Source organism: Scleropages formosus, chromosome 25 (genome assembly GCF_900964775.1).
Source record: "Scleropages formosus chromosome 25, fSclFor1.1, whole genome shotgun sequence".
In the NCBI taxonomy this organism is placed as follows: Eukaryota; Metazoa; Chordata; class Actinopteri; order Osteoglossiformes; family Osteoglossidae; genus Scleropages; species Scleropages formosus.
The window spans coordinates 2,248,498-2,269,163 of NC_041830.1; the positions used below are offsets into that span (position 1 = coordinate 2,248,498).

Consider the following 20,666-nt stretch of genomic DNA (forward strand, 5'->3'; position numbering starts at 1 on the left):
GGGATGTGTGCTCTCCTCACTATTCTTCTCCCTGTACACAAATGACTGCACCTCCAAAGACCACTCTGTGAAACTCCTGAAGTTTGCGGACGACATCACAGTTATTGGCCTCATCCAGGATGATGATGAGTCTCCGTACAGGAGCCAGGTTGAACAGCTGGCTGGGTGGTACAGTCGAAACAACCTGGAGCTGAATATGCTCAAAACAGTGGAGATGATTGCAGACTTCTGGAGGAATCACCCTGCACCTCCCCCTCACCATTCTCAACAGCACCATGTCAGCCGTGGAGTCCCTCTGGCTCCTGGGTCCTACAATCTCCCAGGACCTGAAGTGGGACACCTATATTGACTCCATGGTGAAAAAGGCCGAACAGCAGACGTACTTCCTTTGCCAAATGAGGAAGTTCAACCTGCCATAGGACCTGTTGATCCGGTTCTACTCAGCTGTCACTGGGTCTGTGCTGTGCACTGCTACTGCTGTCTGCTTTGGCTTGGCTACCAAATCTGAAAATAGGCTACAAAGGACAGTCAAGACAGCTGCAAGGATCATTGGCGCACCCCTGCCTACCCTTCGGGACCTGTACAAGTCCAGAATGAGGAAGTGGGCAAGCAAAATCATCACTGATTTCACACACCCCAGGCACAAACTCTTCACACTTGTTCCCTCTGGCAGGCGTTACAGAGCACTGTCCCTCAGAACAACCAGATACAAGAACAGTTTTTTTTCCCCCCCTCGGGCCATCACCCTCATAAACAGTTAACACTCCACAATAGGTCTATCAGTACAATATATCCCAACACTTTATAATTAAGTATTTTTGTATTTATTCCTTTTACTCTGTAAATATGCTATTTATTCTGTGCCTGTCACCTGTCTGTCTTGCCTGTTGTTTGTAATACTGAAAGCACCAAGCGCTAAAGCAAATTCCTTATGTGCATCAGCACACTTGGCAAATAAAACCTCATTCTGATTATACTTGTTCTTTGATTTATTGAGGGAAATGATCCAATGTTACATATCTGAACTGGTGTGAAAGTTCTAGTTTGGTCTCTTCCATCCACAGAACATTCTTCCCATAGTCTTATAGCTTATCCATGTGGTGTTTAGCAAACTGTAGATGGGAAGCAATGTTCTTTTTGGAGGGTAGTGGCTATCTCCTTGCAAACCTGCCATGCACACCATTGTTGTTCAGCATTTGCCTGATGGTGGACTCATGAACACTGACATTAGCCAATGAAAGAGAGGCTTTTAGTTCATTAGACATTACCCTTTTTTTGTAACCTTCCGGACGATTACTAGCCTTGCTCTTGGTATGATCTTTGTTGGTCGACCACTCCTGGGGAGGCTGCTAATGGTGTTGAATTTCCTCCATTTATACAAGATCTGCTTTTCCCACTCACACCTGACTGCCACCCCACTGGATGAAACACCTAATTTCCCCTTCAAATGAACTGATAATCCTAGAGGTTCACATACTTTTGCCCCACACAAATATGTAACATGGGATCATTTTCCTCAACAAACAGTTACAAAGTTTTTGTCTCATTTGTTTAATTTGGTTCTCCATCTAGTTTTAGGACTTGTGTGAAAATCTGATCAAATAGTTTTGCAGAAAGAGAAAATTCTAAAGGAGGCAAACTTTCAAGCACCAATGCAGACTGATGATGTCCTTTTCATAGAGGGCCATGTTTAATATTGCAACTGAACATGTGATTCAGAAAAGCTATGAAATTAAGAATTCTGTATATATTTTAGAAACAAACCATCAAAAAAGTAAAACAGTAAAGATTTTATGTGTTACACTACTTTTTCCTTATGACATCATGCATCATTTGGAGTAATTCTGGGCTGCAATTGTGATGGCCTTGAAACAAACAGGAATATTTCCCCCATAAGAAACAAGGGAATGCGTCATTTTATTATCTGGGTTTTTGACATCCGGTCCATTTTCAGGAACAAATGAGGTTAGTGACAACATGGTGGAATGTAACAAATTAACTGTACTTTGAATCACGTGTCTGCATCTATATCTCTTTCTGTTGAGGTAATGCATCTGTATTTTTCTGAGATGTACGTCGCTTTGGAGAAAAGCATCTGCTAAATGAATACATGTAATTGTAAACACGGATGGCAGACAGCAAGGCCTCAGCATTCCTACCTGAAGAGCCAGGTGAGTGTGTGGAGGGTCCAGGAGAAGGGTTCATGTTGGCAGCAGGACCAAGTGGGGGGTGTGTGCTGGCGGAGATGTAACGGCTCAACAGGTTGTCAAGGGTGCTCGAACCGGCGTCTTCCAGCTGCAGTTCCATCAGTGACCACCAGGGGCAAACAGTTAAGGGTGAGACTAATTCCCAAACATTAACCCACAACCAGCCATGCAACAGGCAACATGTGACAAGCAAATTGTATTTCTCCTTAGAGTCACAGATGCGATGTGGACTGCGCCAGCTCATTATGGCCGATTACATGTACACCCCCAAAATCCTTCTACTCGGCCAGTGAGGACTGAAGAGATGCTCGGCCGCACAGGGACCATTCTGAAAGAAGTGTCCATCACCTCAAGTGCCACACCTGTATTGGAGGGATGTCAGGCAGGCAGGGCAGGTTCTCGGGGTTGGTGACGGAGGGAATGAGCTCGATGGTGCCCACCAGCGGGCTTGTTGGGCCACGGTGCGCATGCGCACTAGCCATGCTGCCGCTGGTGGGGCTCGTGGGGTTGGCCACGCTCGCGTTGTGCAGTGACGCCACTGGGAAGGGACCCGCGTGCCCCGGGTTTGAGTGCTGCAGAGAGGTCACATAAGGGGTGTGAGAGACCTACGACTCCCGAGTCGGCAAACCGAGGGAGAAGTACTCTGTACATGGCCTTGTGCGTTACATTTTAGTGCACCCAAAATGTGAATTAAAACTCCAGTTTTAGAAGCGCCTGTCACAAAAATAAGGAAACTTTACAAATTTCCAACCAGCAAACTACAGGTTTGTCATATTGTAAGGGAACTGTTATTTGACCACTAACATGTAAAGTAGGTCTGACTATCACAGTCCTTGAGTCCCAGAAGTATGCAGAGCAAAGACAGGAAGAAAATGTAGGAAAAACTGCACAAAAAATTACAATGGTATTTATACATGAACACTGAATATGCAGACCAAACACATACTTACAATACCTAGAAACAAACATTCCCCTACTCAGAGAAGTACATGGGGGCCACTTGCAGCTCCATTGCCTTGAATAAATCTATTTGGGAATGATCTGCTCACCTTTCTGGAACCCTGAATGCAATTAAGCTCTTACATATAACATTTATTCATTTAGCTGACACTTCTCTCAAAAGCAACTGATGCGAGTTATGCTACAGGTGGGTAATATTACAGGAGCAATTTATTTTATTTATTTATTTATTTTTTTAAACTGGAGCAAGTACCTTGCTCAAGGGTACTACAGCTGGAGGGGGGAAACTGAAGCTGTGACCGCTGGGTCCAAAGGCAGCAGCTCTAGCCACTATGCTACCAGCTGTCCCAGCTCTAAGATCATCATCATAGACAGCTCACTGTACATGGCATTAAGACTACTCAGATGTGATTACTAACAACTATTAACAGTTTAGTTCCAGTCCTATGGGACTATCCGGCAGTTAACTAAACCCAGCATCAGAGAAAGAACTGCCCTTGAAGACAGACCGATGTGTCACTGAGAGCTCGAACCCACCTGCCTCTGCATCTGGGGCTGCATCATGGGGTACTGCTGGCCGTTGTGCCTTGGCTGCGCAGGCTGCAGCCTCCCCTGGCCCGGCCCCATGCGCAAGGGGTGCGACGGAAACATGTGCGACGAGCCGTTCACTCCCCCCCTCTGCAGCGGAGGCATGCTGATGAGGCGGGGGGGCTGGAGAAACACACAACGCACTCAACGATGAGGTCCTGTTCAGTATGGAGTGTCTACACCAGTTTCAAGGCCACAGGGTGGGGTTCGCGTGGATGGGGCGGAGTCAAAGCAGTACCTGCTGCTGGACCATCTGTGGGCCAGGCTGCCTGGCATGCTGTGACATCTGCGAAGCAATGCGCATCTGCTGCTGGATCTGCTGCTGCTGATGTTGCTGCTGCTGCTGCTGCTGTTGCTTCTGTGCAAAGGCGGCTTGCTGCATGTGCTGCAGACGCAACTGTGCGAGGTTGATCTGGCCCGGGTGCTTGGCGCCATGCCCGTGGCCGTGGCCTGGAGAGACCTGTCCCACTATGACGTTGGGAGGGTGCACCGAGGGGGGCATCTTCTCGATCACCAGGTTGCCTGGTAGCAAAGAAGGGAGAGAGATGCTGATAAAGATCACTTTGAGAGCACCAACAGGCATGTTCAGACAGACACTAAGAAGAACATTAAGCAAAAGCATTTAATTTCTCCATAACCAGTAACAAGCTGCCAGCTATCAAAATGTAAACAATTTACAGGTGGGACCTGAAGCTGTTTTTAAAAAAAAAAAAAAAAAAAGGTTGAGTACCCATTTCTTTAAGTACAGACAAGTTCCTCATATTTGTGTGTGTGTATGTGTGTGTGTGAGTGAGTGAGCAAGCAAGAATTTTAAACCTGGACATTACAGATGGAGGACGTTTACACTACTAGATGGTAGGCTGCCTTCTTTGGGGCAATCTGAAATACCTCACCCCTCCTACCCCATCTTTGGGTACATGGGTACATTTAGTGGACATTTTTCTGCAAAGCCACAGTGCTAATCTACTTATACGCACTTACCTGTTTACACAGGTTTTACTGTACCGATTCAGGGAACTACAGCATGGATCAAGGTTATTATAGCAGTTGGTGGGATGCAAACCAGAGACCTTCAAGCCCAGGTCGCAGCTCTAAACAATATGCCACCTACTGGCCTTAATGTCATTTTTATGTCACATTGCTCTTGTCATGCTCTCCCAGTGTTCCCTGGGGGTTTCCTCCCTCTGCCCCAAGACATTTCAGATGAAGTGGTTCTACTGTGTTTAAGCGTGCTACACTGCTGTGGTGTAGACGAGTGAATGACTGTAGGGAGTTTACTGTATCTAACACCGTAAAGAGCCTTAGATAAAGGTGTTAACTAATCCGTAGTTAATAATCACTGTAGCCTGATCAGAAGAGAGAGAGCTAAATGAATCAGTGTAAAAGCATCACAAGAGGTAACATTCAAGTACTGAGTCATTTTCCAATGATCAGAAAAAAGCTACAGTCACTGAGCAAACTGTCGCCGATGTACCATGAAGGAGTGTGGGAAAACTGCCTTTTACTACATCAACAAAGAGCTATGCTGTGTGTTACTTCAGAGAGACAATAGCCAGTCTGTCAATCACCTGTCACTGTCCATACGGTGACTCACCGAGGTTGACCACATTTTTGGCCCAAAATGTGGGGTCACAGAAGAAGCGCACAGCACCGTTGGCCTGTGGGACTGGGTCCAGTCGGGCCTTGAGGATGTACCGCAACTGGTAAGTGATCTGTATGGAGAAAGGGTGCATGGCTGAAATCCACAACACTCACTTTCTGAAATGACCATTTTGAAATGTTAGTGTTTTAACAATTGGATATGCTCATGTCTGTCCCTGGCTGTATGCATAGCCTCATGAGCGAGTGAGTGTGAAAGTGTGTGTTTGCCTACCAGGCGCTTGCTGTAGAGCAGGGCAGTGCTGCTGCCATTGCTAATGGCCCAGTGGGTGAAGTTGAGCACATGCAGGATCTGCTGGGCCAGGATGTTGATGTCCCTCTGCTGAGCCAGCAGCTTCATGCTCCTCTCCTTAGTCACACTCTGCAGGACAAACACCAAGGAGAGCCATGTAAAACCACAGCGAAGGGGGGGGAAAAAAAAAAAAAAAAAATACACAGAGCAGCTTTCTGATGCTACATTTGATCACATCTTTTTGTCACTTCTAGCAGTGTGTGAATGGAGCCTTGGAAAGAAAAAGCGACATTTCCTTTATGTGGAAAACAAAGATCTGAAAAAGCCAATAACTGCTTGTGTCACCTTTAGCTGTAACAACTGCAACAAAATACTTCCTGTAGCCTTTGACCAGGCTCTCACATCAGCATGAAGGAATTCAGTTCCACTGCTCTGTGGAAAACTGCGTTATTTCAGCACCATTTGCAGGTGTTCGCTCTAGCACTGCTCAGGTATTCAACATGTAACTATTTGGCATCTAGCCAGTTAGCACAGCTTCTTGGTGATAACTGCATGGATGCAGTAGTGTGAAACGCAACAGGAAATCTCACCGAAATGCCACTGTTCACCTAGGTTTAAGTCTTCATCGTGAAAAGGGAAGGGTACACCCCGCTAACCCTCGGCTGTGTCCATACCAGAACTCGACAGGTTTTCCTGTAAACTCACCTCCAGCTGCTGCAGCAGAGATTTGCCTTTCTTGTTGATTTCATTGATGAGTGTGAAGACTGCGATTTTGATGTCATGCTCCACCTTCTTGTGTGTCTCGTTCACCTCCTTTAGCCTGAAGGGTAGGATGAGGCAAAGACAGCACACTATTGTTACATCAAGCTCATGAACACCAAAAAGCCAAGAGACACCCACTCCACTCGGGTTCTCTGTATTTCCCACCATACCTGCTCTGCACCTGTGAGGCAGAGAACTGTACATAGTTCTTCTTTTCCTGCAGTTTGGCCATGAAGGTCTCGATGATGCCTTTCTGGTTCTGGAAGGCCTCCTCCAGGAACTGGTACCTGACAGGACACCACATGGGTGTTACATTCAGCCTCTCTCGCACTGCCCCATTCGGACTTCCAACGGCCCTTCATCACCAGGCAGGGCTCAAATGTGAAGAAAATACCTCCATGAGGCTCAAGCAGCCGTGGCCCTACAGTTCAGACTTCACCTAAAGCCAACGTTGGGCCAGGTGTCCAATCAGAGCTGTGGTATCGAACCATGAGGCACCAAGTCACTACAGCACAAGGCAAGCGTTGAGTAATGTGTGAAAGCTGATTCTAACACCAAGCTGCAGTGCGGTACCAAATGGTGCAAAGTGTAGTGAAAACAACTGCCACAGGTAAGGACATTGGTCATGTGGATGAAAACGCCAAACTACCGAGAATACAAACACACACACAGGCTGAAGTCGCTTGTCGCAAGCGGGGTTGCGGTAAACCGAAGCCTAACGCGGCAACGCAGGGCATGAGGCTGGAGGGGGAGGGGACGCACCCAGGACGGGAAGGATACGAACACCAGACACAAATCGGGGAGATGAGAGTGTGTGTGTACTACACAATTATCTTGAAGAGGCACCTCATTTGAAAACATTTGGCTGCTGATATGCACAGAGCTCATCATGATATTCAAAAGCTCTATCTAGGTCTCTTTTACTGGGTTTGCATAAGGAAAGGCTTTCCAAAGAGACACACAGGATTAAAACACCAAACAAATAGGTGCAAACAATCATTTATTATGTTAACGCTCTTCTCCAAAGTGACTTACAATGCTATGGTACTTAATTATTTACCTGTTTATACAGCTGCAAAGGTTGAGGAAAGCCCATCTCACACCCCCATTCTCACCACATTCTACAGTAGGACTATCGAGAGCATCCTGAGCAGCTGCATCACTGCCTGGTTTAGAAATTGCACCGTTTCGGATTGCAAGACCCTGCAGCGGATAATGAAGACAGCTGAAAAGATCATCAGGGTCCTCCTTCTCTCCATCACAGGCATTTACATCACACACTGCATCCATAAAGCTACCAGCATTGTGGATGACCCCACGAACCCCCAACACAAACTCTCCACCCTCAGGCAAAAGGTACCAAAACGTTCGGACGTCACGGCCAGACTACGTGTTTCTTCCCCCAAACCATCAGACTCCTAAATACTCAGTTCTGACACTAGAACTATTGTCCTGTTTCAGTAACTTGTCTTGTTTTTGGTAATTGTTGTAATGTTTAGCACCGTTTGCACAAGTCTTGCACATGTGCACTTTATGTAGTCTTGTTTAACTGTTTTATGCAGCACCATGGTCCTGGAGGAACGTTGTTTTGTTTCACTGTGTACTGCTGTATATAGTTGAAATGACAACAAATCCTCTCTTGACTCTTGATTTTGTATGGCGTACCGGTTTCCCCCGCAATCCGAAAGTGAGTGGTCCCATGAAACCTTTCATACGCCGAAATGGTGTAAAGTGAAGTAGTAATCACCATTAATTTAAATTGTAATTTTATATTAGTTTACCACGATGAAAATGCTTAATTACGTCCAATTTTACGCTAAGCAAAACACCCTTACGAGCTCTCTTGGGCTCTTCTGATGCCTTAGGATACATCTTGCTAATGGCTGCACAAAATAAATCGAGATAAAGCACAGATGCTTACAGACAGTTGAAAGTTATGGCAGCATGATTCTGAGTGCAGCTCCTGGGGAAGGAGCATGGTGGCGACATTCGCTACTTGGGGTGCACACTGCCTCTACAACGGTTCGCTGCAAAACAAACACTCAACAGTATTTTTGCCTTTTGCCTTTTTTTGTAAAAGCAAAAATTCTCTTTGGATTTCTTTGTTAGGGAAAACGGGTACTAATGTAGGTCTTTCATAAAAGCAAACTTTCGAAAAGCAGGGGATACCTGTACTTTAATTAGAAATGTCAAAAACAAAACATGGGGCACTTCCTTTCCAGTAGATCCTGTTTGGATGCTGAGCAGTGCATGAGTACAACAAATATTAGCTAATCAGCCAATCATGTGGCAGCAGCACAATGCATAGTCATGCAGATACAGATCAGGAGCTTCAGTTACTGTTCACATCAAACACCAGAATGGGGAAATGTGATCTCAGTGATTTTGACTTCAGCATGATTGCTGGTCCTAGGCAGGCTAGTTTGAGTATTTCTGTAACTGCTGATCTCCTGGGATTTTCACAGGCAACAGTCTCTAAAGTTTACTAAAAATGGTGCAAAAAAACAAAAAACATCCAGCAAGTGGCACTTCTGGAGATAGAAACACCTTGTTGATGAAAGAGGTCAGTGGAGAATGGCCAGACTGGGTCGCGCTAACAGAAAGGCTACGGTAACTGAGATAACCACTCTTTACAACTGCGTGAGCAGAAAAGCATCTCAGAATGCACAACACGTTGAACCTTGAGACGGATAGGCTACAACAGTAGAAGACTGGGTTCCACTCCTGTCAGCCAAGAACAAAAAGTTGAGGCCGCAGTGGACACAGGCTGACCAAAACTGGACAGCCAAAAATGGAAAAACACAGGCTGATCTGATGAATCTTGATTTCTGCTGAGGCGCACACAAGATAGGATCAGAATTTGGCATCAACAACATGAATTCATGAACCCAACCTGCCATGTGCGAACAGTCCAGGCTGGTGGTGGTAAGGTAATGGCATAGGAAATGTTTTCTTGGTACACTTTGGGCCTGTTAATACCAATGATCACTTGAATGCCACAGACTGAGTAGTGTTGCTGACCATGTGCATCCCTTACCCCCAATTTACCCATCTTCTAATGCCTACCTTCCAGCATGATAAGGCATCATGTTAAAGCAAAAGTCTCAAACTGGTTTCATGAGAATGACAATGAGTTCTGTGTTCTTCGATGGCCTTCCCAGTCACCGAATCTGAATCCAATAGAACACCTTTGGGATGTGGTAGAACCGGAAGGTCGCAGCATAAATGTGCAGCTGACAAATGTGCAGAAATTGCATGATGCACTCATGTCAACGCGGAGTAGAATATCAAAGGAACGTTTTCAACATCTTGGGGAATCTATGCCATAATGAATTGAAACTGTTTTGAGAGAAGAAAGGCCCTACCCAGTGTGAGTATAGTGTTCCAAATGAAGTGCTCCATGAGAGAGTGTGTGTATATATTTATTTAAATATTTTAATATACACCAGTTACATAGATGCATACAAGAACTTTTGCACCTTTTGCTGGTGTATAAACAACTCGCATATGAAAACAACCCTGTCCACAGAAAGAACTGAGTTAATAAAAAAAAAAAGAAATAAATAAAATTTAAAAAAAAAAAAAAAAAAAAACTGGGTTTACCAGGGTGGTGTACTGTGTTTTGGTCCAATGTGTAATATCGGACCACAGAACTCTAATGCTCTTCACTCAGTTACACACTGGCAAACCACGGGTAAATGTGTGACCGGTTACACATTCTGTACAGCTGGCAGATATAATATCCAAGAATTCAAAGTTATGCTGACGTATAAACTGCACAATTACAAACATACACAAAGTCATCTTGCATTTTTCTGTGCATTATAAATATAATTTTTCCATACTGTATTGGTACTTTAGCAAAAATCTACATTACCTACAGTCCTTTGTCAAGGAGACAGAGCAGTATTATAGTATTCCAGGGATTACTGGAGGCAGCAGCACCGAAACAGAGGTGAAAGCCCTGGAACACCACGATTCAGAAGGAATTAAAAGACAGAACGATGCTGTGGCTCTTTTTAGAAAAGGACAGGATACAGGAGCCCACATACTGCGCTCTGACACTTTGCATTAAATCATTTCTGGATGGATTAGCAAAAAATGAGCTAGAAAGACAACTTTTCATCTGTTTACACCAATATGTGTATTCAGAGTAAGGCGTTACAAGCATGTAATCTTTGAGATTAATCTTTCAGCGGATCCATAGTTTCCTTATTTCATTTTATCTGGAAGAAGTGACTCAACCATTTTGGGTTTAAAGTCACCCATCTGTCTGCCAGTGTCACAGATCTCGAACTTCACACAGCAGAAATACCGAGCATGTGAGAAAGAGGCAGACACACCAACAGTAACAGTTCAGCACTGAAGGAATAATTGGGGGAGGAGGGAAGTTGATTTCTATATAAAAATCTGTGCAAATAAAAGAGATAGGATTTCACAACAGTGCCTAAAGAGCAGGCTGGTTTTTTTTTTTTTTTTTTAAAAAAAAAAAAAAAAAAAAAAAAAAAAGTCTGTCTAGTTTTCCCGCTGTCATCGTGAGGAAACCACAGTGACCAGTACAGCCAGTGTCCACAGAGAGCCCTGCTCACTGGCACTCATTCCTTGCAGGCAAAACTGACATCAGCAAGAAGAGAAGGCAACTTCTCTCAAGGCCTGTGGACAGCCTTTGATCTCCTGTGGGTGGTCACTCCAGGCCATGGGCCAGGGGGTTGTGCAGGGTCTCAGCCAACTTCAGGAATAGTCTGATTTCAAAACCCCAGGAGGGCAGCTGCCCATCACCTGTAGGTTAAACTGTGGTTGCCATGCGCAACCAAGACAACATTACTGCCCTAATCAACTGCAGCAACAAACGGGAATGTCGTAAGACACCATGCAAAGCTGAAATTGTTTCATATCTGCAGTATCTGCTTTTTTTATATTCATCTGATACTATTCCGCAAAGTCACAATGTTAAGCAACTTGCACTGATTTGCCCATTTATACAAGGTCACTTTTATCATATCCATTCAGGGTAAATACCTTGATCATGTGTACTAGAGAAGAAGGAAAATTCAAACCTCTGTCCTTTGGGTGCAAAGCAGGGGGGCTCTAACCAGTGCGCCACCTGCTGGGCCCATGTTAAATATGTCACTGTTTTACAATGGTTTATAAAACCCAGCTAGATGGTAATGCTTGTATGTCCAGAACACAAAACAGTGCGTTGTGCATGACAGACACACACTTTCATGGTCAGGCAGTTGTTTAGGACGTGACCTGTTAACGAAAGCATAGCCGGTTAAATCCCAAGGCAGGTTTACCCTTCATACCACAGAAATGTGTTCAAAATATAATCTGACCCCACACAGAGCTGCTTTGAGAAAGGTGCTTGTTCGCCCGCTCACCCACCCGCTCACCTGTGCTCCTTGTGCTCCAGCAGCTGGCAGTCCCGGCAGGTGAGTGTGTCACACGTCTCACAGAACAGCTTCAGTGGCTCCTGCTTGTGGATGGGGCAGAAAACGAGCCGCTGCCCTGAAGCACCCACCGACTCTGTGGGGGGTTAGAGAGTGGAGGACGTTGGGACCAGGACTCGCTGCCAATTCTATCATCCACAGCCTGTGAAATGGGGGGGTTGCAAAGTCACCATAGCAACAAGCAGCCAGGTAACAAGTGCCATGTCACCTGCACTCAATTCGACACTCATCACACAGGACTGCAGACCCTCGCACACGTCAGATACTTGCACAGCGGTTCAGGGGGCCATTCAGACAGACATCTGACACACCCATGAACACACACTGCTGGCCTGGCCTGTGTTATTGCTAAGGATTTCTCAGCTGTGTTGCCAAGACACAGTGGCATCACCGCTGTGAAGCGGCTCACATTTGGGAGGTTTCCTGTGAACCCGACATGGCTCGCTGAAAAAGACATTTCCTACACGAGTAGTTTGACAGCAATAAACTGACATCTGAGCTCCAAACATCACATTTGTGTTGCTTTATTTACCAGACGCTTTTCTCCAAAGTGACTTCCAATGAATTCGTATGTAGTGTTATCAGCCCACACACCTTATTCACCAAGGTGACTTATACTGCTAAGTGGAACACACAGTCTCTTTCTCGTCACTCACAGACTATGAGTGAACCTGAACAGCATGCCTTTGGATTGTGGGAGGAAACTGGAGCACCCGCAAACACACTCAACACTCTAAAGCCATTGCAATATGTCAACCGCACAACTGACACTTAGCTCCACTGAAGCGATGTTCAGTTATTTTTACAAAAGGTCTGTACTGTGGTATGGGAACCTTGAGCAGCGTGCTCAGCGGCCATTGGTTTTCAACTGCCAGAGCCCGATAAGCGGCGCATCACTTCAGTGCCATTATTCAAAGGCAGCGGGACAGATGACGTGGTACAGGGGCTGAAGGGGACACCATCTTCACTATCTTCATCATGATCATGGCGAACCCAGTGGTTTGCACCGCCCTCCCTGACCCCCACCCAAATGTCAACGTGGTGAATGGAGATCATTGACAACACCACACTTCATTATACAAAGAGAAGGCTATGGTTCCACACCTTCCATTACAAAAAGCAACTGCACTTCCAGGTCAATGGGTCTTTTCAATTAAAAAAAAAAAAAAAAAAAAAAAGTCAGTCACATAATTGCCAAGAGGTGGTAGGGACAAAAAAAAGAGCTCTACCACAAGGAAGAGGAGACATAAAAGGCATTGCCATGTGTTTGTGTCATATACATTTATTTATTTAGCAGATGCTTTTCTCCAAAGTGACTTCAAATAAATTCTATGTAGTGTTATAAGCCCACACACCTTATTCACCAATGTGACTTACACTACTTACAATGGGTCACTCATCCATACATCAGTGGAACACTCTCTGTCACTCACACACTATGGGTGAACCTGAACAGCATGTTTTTGGAATGTGGGAGGAAACCAGAGTACCAGGAGGAAGTCGCACAGACATGGGGAGAACTTGCAAACTCCACACAGTGAGTGGGAATTGAACTCACGTCCTCTCGCGCCACCCAAGCTCTGTGAGACAGCAGCGCTACTCGCTGTGGCTATAATACACAAACACATTATTCACAGTCCAAGTATGGATGCAACTATGTGCATTCTTTTTAAGAAATACAATCCATACAAGGACTATGACACTGTGAAGCAAAGAAGGCAGCAGCTGAAACCCTCTGCTGGCAACGCTGACAAAACATTTGTTCGTTCATTTCCACCTCAAAGTCCTCGAAGTGCCATACGGCAAAGAGCCATTCTCAGTGTTGGGAATTAATAAAACGCCTCCTCTGTACAATCTGTTTCCGGTCCGCAGCAAGCAAAACTCTCTCTCTCTCACACACACACACACAGCTGCTGCACGGTATACCACTAAGTGACTGAGGTACCATCATGTGCACACACTCACAAGCTTCCCCACGTTCAGAAACGAAGCAGGTACAGCTCATGCAGGTCTTACCTGGAAGTAGGAGCTCACATTACTCCTGTGTTTGTTTTCAACAGGGAAGCTAAAGAAATTCCAGTTTAAAACATTGTACGTTCTTTCCCCAACATTCAGTCTCCCAATATCTGGTTTTTCCATTTATCCCATCCGGGATTAACACCACTACTTATCAATCATTCCAAATTTCCACTGATCCGATCCGGCGAGACAAACAGCATTTGAAGCTCATTCCCAGTCGGTGTAAGAGCATGATGCACTGAATTGTGGGAACTGTGTACCCACCCTCTCGGCTGCATTCTGCCACCCTATGGTCAGGATTGTGTACTCGTGTTTGCACCCTCTGTTTTGCACCACTGTGATTTAATGTTCTAATTCACTTATTAAATTGTGTTACATACTGGATTTCATCTTCCTCAAGCCAGTCCCCACACACATTACCATGGCAAATGTACTTTATATTAAAAAAGGGTTATTTTCCATGATTGTCATTCTATTTTATTGTGTAACACTACTTTTTTCCTTATGATATTAGACATCATTGTGGATGATTCTGGAGAACCTGGGATGGGCTTGGAACGGACCGGAATGTTTCCTCCCCCTATGGAATAAGTCATTTTGTTTTGTTTCCATTTTTCAATATTCAGTCCTTTCTCAGGAACAAATCAGGACCCGATAACAGGATAAGAGTAAAAAGCTCTGCTCTGTCTCTGATAATTCCGTGCTCAAGTGTTGCTCTATTCTGCTGATTTCAGTGGCATTTTTGTGAAGGCAAATGCTCCATGCAAGCTGGTACCTTGGGCTACGTGCACAGTACACTGTATCTGGGCTGTGAAGCCTTCCGGTGGTGCCCAGCCTCACCAAGAAACAGCCCAGAGTTACGACGAGCGTAAACACACCTGAAGACACCTCCTCCTTCTTGCGGATCTTGTGGTCCTTGGTGAACTTCACCCTCAGGTGGGCCTCAATGCAGGTCTTGCAGAGCCACTCGCCGCATTCCATGCAGAAGCCCACGGCGCCAGCGTTGTCCTCGCAGCTAGTGCACACCTTGGGACGTACAGATAGCGGAACACTGCCCGTTAAACGTATTCAGACATGTGGCGGCACACGCGCAGACGTAAAAAGCACGCACCACCATCCAAATCAACAAGTTTGATCTCCACGAGCAGCAGCACATGACCCACCTGGGTGGACTTCTCATCAGAGCTGCTCGACGCCTCTGACGTGTCCTTCACAAAGTAGTTGTCCACCAGGTCGCTCTGCTTGTAGTCCTGGTGGCACACTGCGCACCGCATGACATTTACTGTAAGGGGGGGAGACGGGAGCAGGGGGTGAACACAGGGCTGGCAGGAATATGCCGCCAACACACGCTGCTGTCACACAGCATCGGCGCAAGCCAGCTATGTGGAAAAGAACATGTTCCAACATCTGTCCTTTGTACGTCCATGAACATGGGACACGGCATAGTCAGGGAACACACAGGTGCCCAAAGACCACCCGTTGCTGTTGGTACACATTGGTAGCAACCCAGTGCCCCCTGTTATCTTCAGAGACTGTTTACATTTACTCTGTCTCATTTAGTTCATGCTTTTTTCCAAATCGACTTATGTTATGCTACTTACAGTTCTTTACCCATTTATACGGCAGGGTAATTTTACTACTGCAATCTAGGGCAAGTACCTTGCTCAAGGGTACTACAGCTAGAGGTGGGACTTGAACCTGAAACCTTTGGATCAAAAGGCACCAACTGTAACCCCTACACAACCAGCTGCCCCCTGTTCCGGCAGTGGACTCACCGGTCCAGCTCTGCTCCCCGTACTGCTTTTCATTGGTCTGTCCATGTATTCACACACACCCATGTCTGGGTAGCCGTGTTGCAGTGTGTGTGTGTGCTGTGGCCCCACATGGTCTCCTTCAGGACAGGTAAAGACCGTACCTACCCACCACTGCCAAAATCTCTCTATAGCTTTGTATCCATTTAACTCAGTATCTAGATCTGTGTGTGTGTGTGTGTGTGTCTCTCTCTCTCTCTCTCTCTCTCTCTCTCTCTCTCTCTCCTTCAATCCATCAGAGTATGTTAACTGAACTCAAGGAAAAGTGCCCTTCTCGCACCAGTGCCCATGAGTGGTCTGCTCTGCTGTGCTCCTGCCTCCATGTGCAACTTTGTGCTCGGCGTCCCTGGTTGGGGGTAGAGGGAGACTGTTTACTGAGATCAAACAAAAAGTATGACACCCCCCACAGTCCTTGACAGGCCATCAGTTTGATCCCTACCCCCCACTTCCTCATCTCTCCCCACCCCCGCATCACTGGCTGCAGCAAAAACCGGCATGGGCCTGTTTGAACTGGTTCACGCCGGCGCCTACCGCCCGCCGCCGGTTTGGCCGAGTCTCCGCTGCAGATCGCCGTGAGGGATGGCTGTGTGTGCAGCTGCGCTGGGTGGGGGAGGGGTGTGTGCTGTGGTCAATGTGCAGTGCCAGTGTAAAGGGGAGAGACACACCGCCAAAGCCCTGATTCTTTCTCTGTCACCCTCTCTCTCTCTCTCTCTCTCTCTCACACACACACACACACACACACACACCGCGTATGAGAGGTCAGTGTCAACATTTTGCCTCTTTTCTGACTCCTTCCTAATGAAAACAGTTCTACACTGGACTTCATGAGTTTGCCTTCACACAAATAAGTAAATTAAACACAGACACAAAGTGAGATAAAGCTGCAATGAACTCAATAGTCTTGTGTAGAACATTATTATTTCACCTTCATCAACTGCTCATCCTGCGCAGCCTTACGGTGCTCCAGCGCCGATCCCAGAAACATGGGGCGCGACGCAGGGACACCAGCAGCGGGACACCAGTCACTCACGGGACTTTTGTGTTATTGTCTTTTAATAACTTGGAACAACATGTCACGTATTCACGGGCATCTGGCTACTGAGGGTGTGAGTGTATGGCGCTAGGACACAGGGCTATAGCAGCAGCAGCGCCTGTGTGTGAACACACACTGCGGTGTTGCCCAACACAGCTTCCATTTGTTTGCCACAGGAGTCCCTCCAAACTCGCCTGCTAAGGTCACTTTCCAAAGTCACTGAAAATGCACTAACGTCCTCCTAACAACCTCTGGCCACAACGAGACATTTACCATACAATCACGGCATCACAACCGCTTTGAAAAAGTTTAAATCCCACAGTTGTGCGCAAGTTTCAGGAATTCCTGAAAACCAGAAGAGATATTTTGCACTTCCAATGTGTACAGCTTGACCGAAACGCATAAATGCAGGGGGGTGAAGGTTTTCCCTGTTCTGCATTTTCCAACGTGACTCAAGTCTAATTGAACAATAACTGACATCAAATGCGCTCTATGCTACAAGAAAGCAGAGAATGTGAGGCAGCCACTGGCCTCAGCAACATGAAAAGAGCACAACTTGACTACGAGTGGCAGTGATGGAGCACAGAAAGGGCTTTGCAGCTCCTCTCACTTGCAAGACTATGTATACGTATGTCTGTGCTGTGGAAGTTTCTGTCACCAAGACAAATTCCTTGTATGTGTGAACATACTTGGCAATAAAGCTCGTTCTGATTCTGATACACTGGATCCAGCTCTTGTAGAGACCTGTTCATGTCTCAATTTGTTCATAAATCCAACAGCCACAGCACAATCAGTAACAGCTTAATAATAATGTCTAATTCATTGACAGGGTAGTATCTCATTAAAAAAATGGTTAATTCTTTAACTTTCTCTGCAGAACATTATTTATTCCATTATGTTTATAGACCAAAACAAGAGATGTTAATATTCACTGGCATCTGGCTAGTATCACTTTGCTTCATCATCTACACACTCAATAAGTATGTCATAATAGAAACACACATTGATTAATTTACTGGGTACATTCTGTAAAGTGTCAGATACAGCTAAAATAAATGTTACTACCTTCAAATCTGATTAAAAAATGTCTAACAAGAAAATAATTGTTTCCACAACTCTCTGTATAATGGCAATTATAGACTGGTTGATCCCATAAAAAGGTACCACATTCCTCCTTGTTACTGATCACCAAAACGGAGAATCTCCAGACACAAGCTGTAAACACTGTGGAAGCCAGTAAAATTAATAGAGTATAATATACTTTATTATCCCTTTCCAGGTAAATTTGTCTTGGACACCATGACATGGCCAGTGCACAACACTGGACTCACATAAAACAATACACACTGTTCCTGTCCCTAACTTCTCTGTTCAGCGGGTCTTTCACTGCCAGCTAACAGCTGCATATGAAAATACTGGTGAAGGCTGCACGGCAAACAAATTTTTGGGAGAAAAAAAAAAAAAAAAACAAGTGGAAAAATGCATCTTTGAGAATTCGTAACCAGAATGTTTGTAACACAAGGACCCAGCGTGTTAAACACAAAGAGGAACAGCTGATTTTTAACAAGCCACATAAGGGGTGTGCTCAAAGGACAAGACAGCGAGTGGAGGCCCTGTGAATTGATTATAGCCTGTTTCAGGCCAGCTCATCAATGGGCTCATCAGCACCACGGTGGTAGGGGCTGGTGGTTGTGGTGGGCAGCATAACAATCTGTCCAAAGGAAGGAGGATGTGAGCTACAGTCACATCTCCATGCTCGACAAACCCCTCCCCCCATTTTTTTTTCCCCCTAAATAAAAAAGTGAACAGTACTGAGAAGCAACACTTTGTACGGAGCACAGCGCCACACTGCCGGGAAGACCCGCACCCCAATCAGGCTACCGTTTCTATGGCGATACCTGGAAGTACCACAGAAAGGCAAAACAGACCGTAGACACATATACAAAAGAAGAGAAAGCCCAAAAAAACAGTGATGTGAAACATGTGGGACAAGCACGACACACCTGTAGGGATAAAGAAAGCTCTGGCAGACAGGATAGACAACGCACTTTAAGCTAGGAGGGAAGACAGATTACTACTCTGCAGAATAAATCACAGAGGTATAAATTAGAGGCTTCATTTCACACACACACTCGCTGAATCCGCTTACCCTAAGCGGGGTCGTGGCAAGCCAGAGCCTAACCTGGCAACACAGAGCATAAGGCTGGAGGGGGAGGGGACACACCCAGGACGGGATGCCAGTCCGTCACAAGGTACCCCAAGCAGGACTCGAACCCCAGACCCACCAGAGAGCAGGACCCAGTCATGCCTGCTGCGCCACCGCACCCCCCTAGGCTTCATAACAATATACAATATTTATCGAAAAGGAAACACCATACATGAGACATAGTGTGAAAAAACAGAATGAAAGTTACTCCCCCAAGACACGCAATATGGACGCCAAGCTGGCGAGGCATAAATGTCTACTGTATGTCACTTTGCCAAAAAAGCCACCACTAAATGAATTAAATGCTCAAAGAGCAAAGGTTAGTCAACAGCTGAGATGTGAGAGATGACGTGTAAACTTCTCTTAAAAACACACAGAAATTCTGATAATCACGATATATGAAATGCCGGGTGATGGAGCTGGGGTATGGGTTGCTATGGTTACACTGACTGGTTACAGTGTAGCAGTGCACACCGACTTGGACTTCTGTCTCCAGAGTTCATGAGGTAACTTGACGCCAGTCCCATCCAGGACACCCGTTTCCATCCCGACATATATGTTTAATACACACCACACAGCAAAACAGTGCACAAGCGTGTCCCTTGGTCCACTGCATATTCTCATTTTTCTTCACTAAATATGAGGAAATTATGATCCCACTCAGTGATTAAAATATACTCTTTATCGGCATCATATTTTACATTAAGCTGATCAAATCAAATCATCTTTAGTGAGTGTCAGTACTATTTCAGTACTGTTTTCTCCCAAGTGTCACAATCATTCATTCATTGATAATTCGCAGTCACAGGGGTCCAGAAGCATGTGGTGCCCCACACACACACACACACACACACACACACACACACACACACACACACAGAGAGTGAGTAGCTTACCTGAAAACACATCTATGGAGTGCGGGAGGAAATGCACATGAACACAGGGAAAGTAGCCTGTAGGCCTGAACAGCCAGCGATACCCACTGTGTCGCCGCACAAATAACTGCAACTGCTGAACGAATTACCAAATTGTCATGAGTTAGGGAATGAACATGCAAACGAAGAGCAGTTGGATTTTTATAAAAAGTCAGCATAAATACAGTCCTGTTCCAGTGAGGCCCAACCTGCCGCACCAAACAGCGGCGCCTCGCTTTCTACTCCTCGACAGACACAGCGGGGCGCAGCACCATGAGACTCCTCGTCTGTAACACACCGGCATTGCAGCAAACATTTGCTCAAAGATGGTGGCTCATTTTTGTAGCTAGACAGTGAAGGAGAGAGGAGACGGCATACAGCGAAAACTGCTTTGAACGGCTGAGTGCCACAAGCGAGGCCACGGCAGGCCACGTACACCCTGCCGCACACACTCCTGGCCGACAGCTTTTTACACTCTTATTTGGGCTCGAGGGCGTCGAGGACGTGGACCGCCTGCTCCTACAGCGGACCCCGAGTCGAGCTCTCAGCCCCAAGTGCTCCAGCAATAAGGAAGTTCCACATGCCGGTGCTCCGAATTCCGACACCAACAACGCAAAGATGCTGCATGCAGACGCAGGGGAGCCGCAAGGGTTTCATTGTGTGAGTACGAAGGGTGCGGAGGAAGGGCAGTCGTCTTCGCAGTTCACCACACAGAGACGTGGGCTCTGCGTTCATGGGAGGCACGTGGAGAGCGCCAACTCGTGCGCTCACGCCGTCCTAGTGGACAGAGTCGCAGGAGGAGGAGGCGGTGCCAGCAGCCAGCTG

The 20,666-nt window shown here is 46.1% G+C and overlaps 1 protein-coding gene across 2 annotated transcripts in view; it reads right to left on the reverse strand.

Annotated features, from left to right (window-relative positions):
- trim33 (tripartite motif containing 33) overlaps window positions 1-20,666 on the reverse strand; it is a 38,717-nt gene that overhangs the window by 9,850 nt on the left and 8,201 nt on the right. For both annotated transcript variants that reach the window (XM_029249387.1, XM_029249386.1), the window contains exons 2-12: window positions 15,041-15,159; window positions 14,756-14,903; window positions 11,802-11,934; window positions 6,579-6,695; window positions 6,352-6,466; window positions 5,629-5,775; window positions 5,350-5,467; window positions 3,994-4,277; window positions 3,705-3,878; window positions 2,570-2,779; window positions 2,160-2,295 (exon numbers count right to left, since the gene is read on the reverse strand). In XM_029249387.1, the coding sequence (XP_029105220.1) occupies window positions 2,160-2,295; window positions 2,570-2,779; window positions 3,705-3,878; window positions 3,994-4,277; window positions 5,350-5,467; window positions 5,629-5,775; window positions 6,352-6,466; window positions 6,579-6,695; window positions 11,802-11,934; window positions 14,756-14,903; window positions 15,041-15,159 (1,701 nt within the window). The remainder of the gene's footprint in view (window positions 1-2,159; window positions 2,296-2,569; window positions 2,780-3,704; window positions 3,879-3,993; window positions 4,278-5,349; window positions 5,468-5,628; window positions 5,776-6,351; window positions 6,467-6,578; window positions 6,696-11,801; window positions 11,935-14,755; window positions 14,904-15,040; window positions 15,160-20,666) is intronic.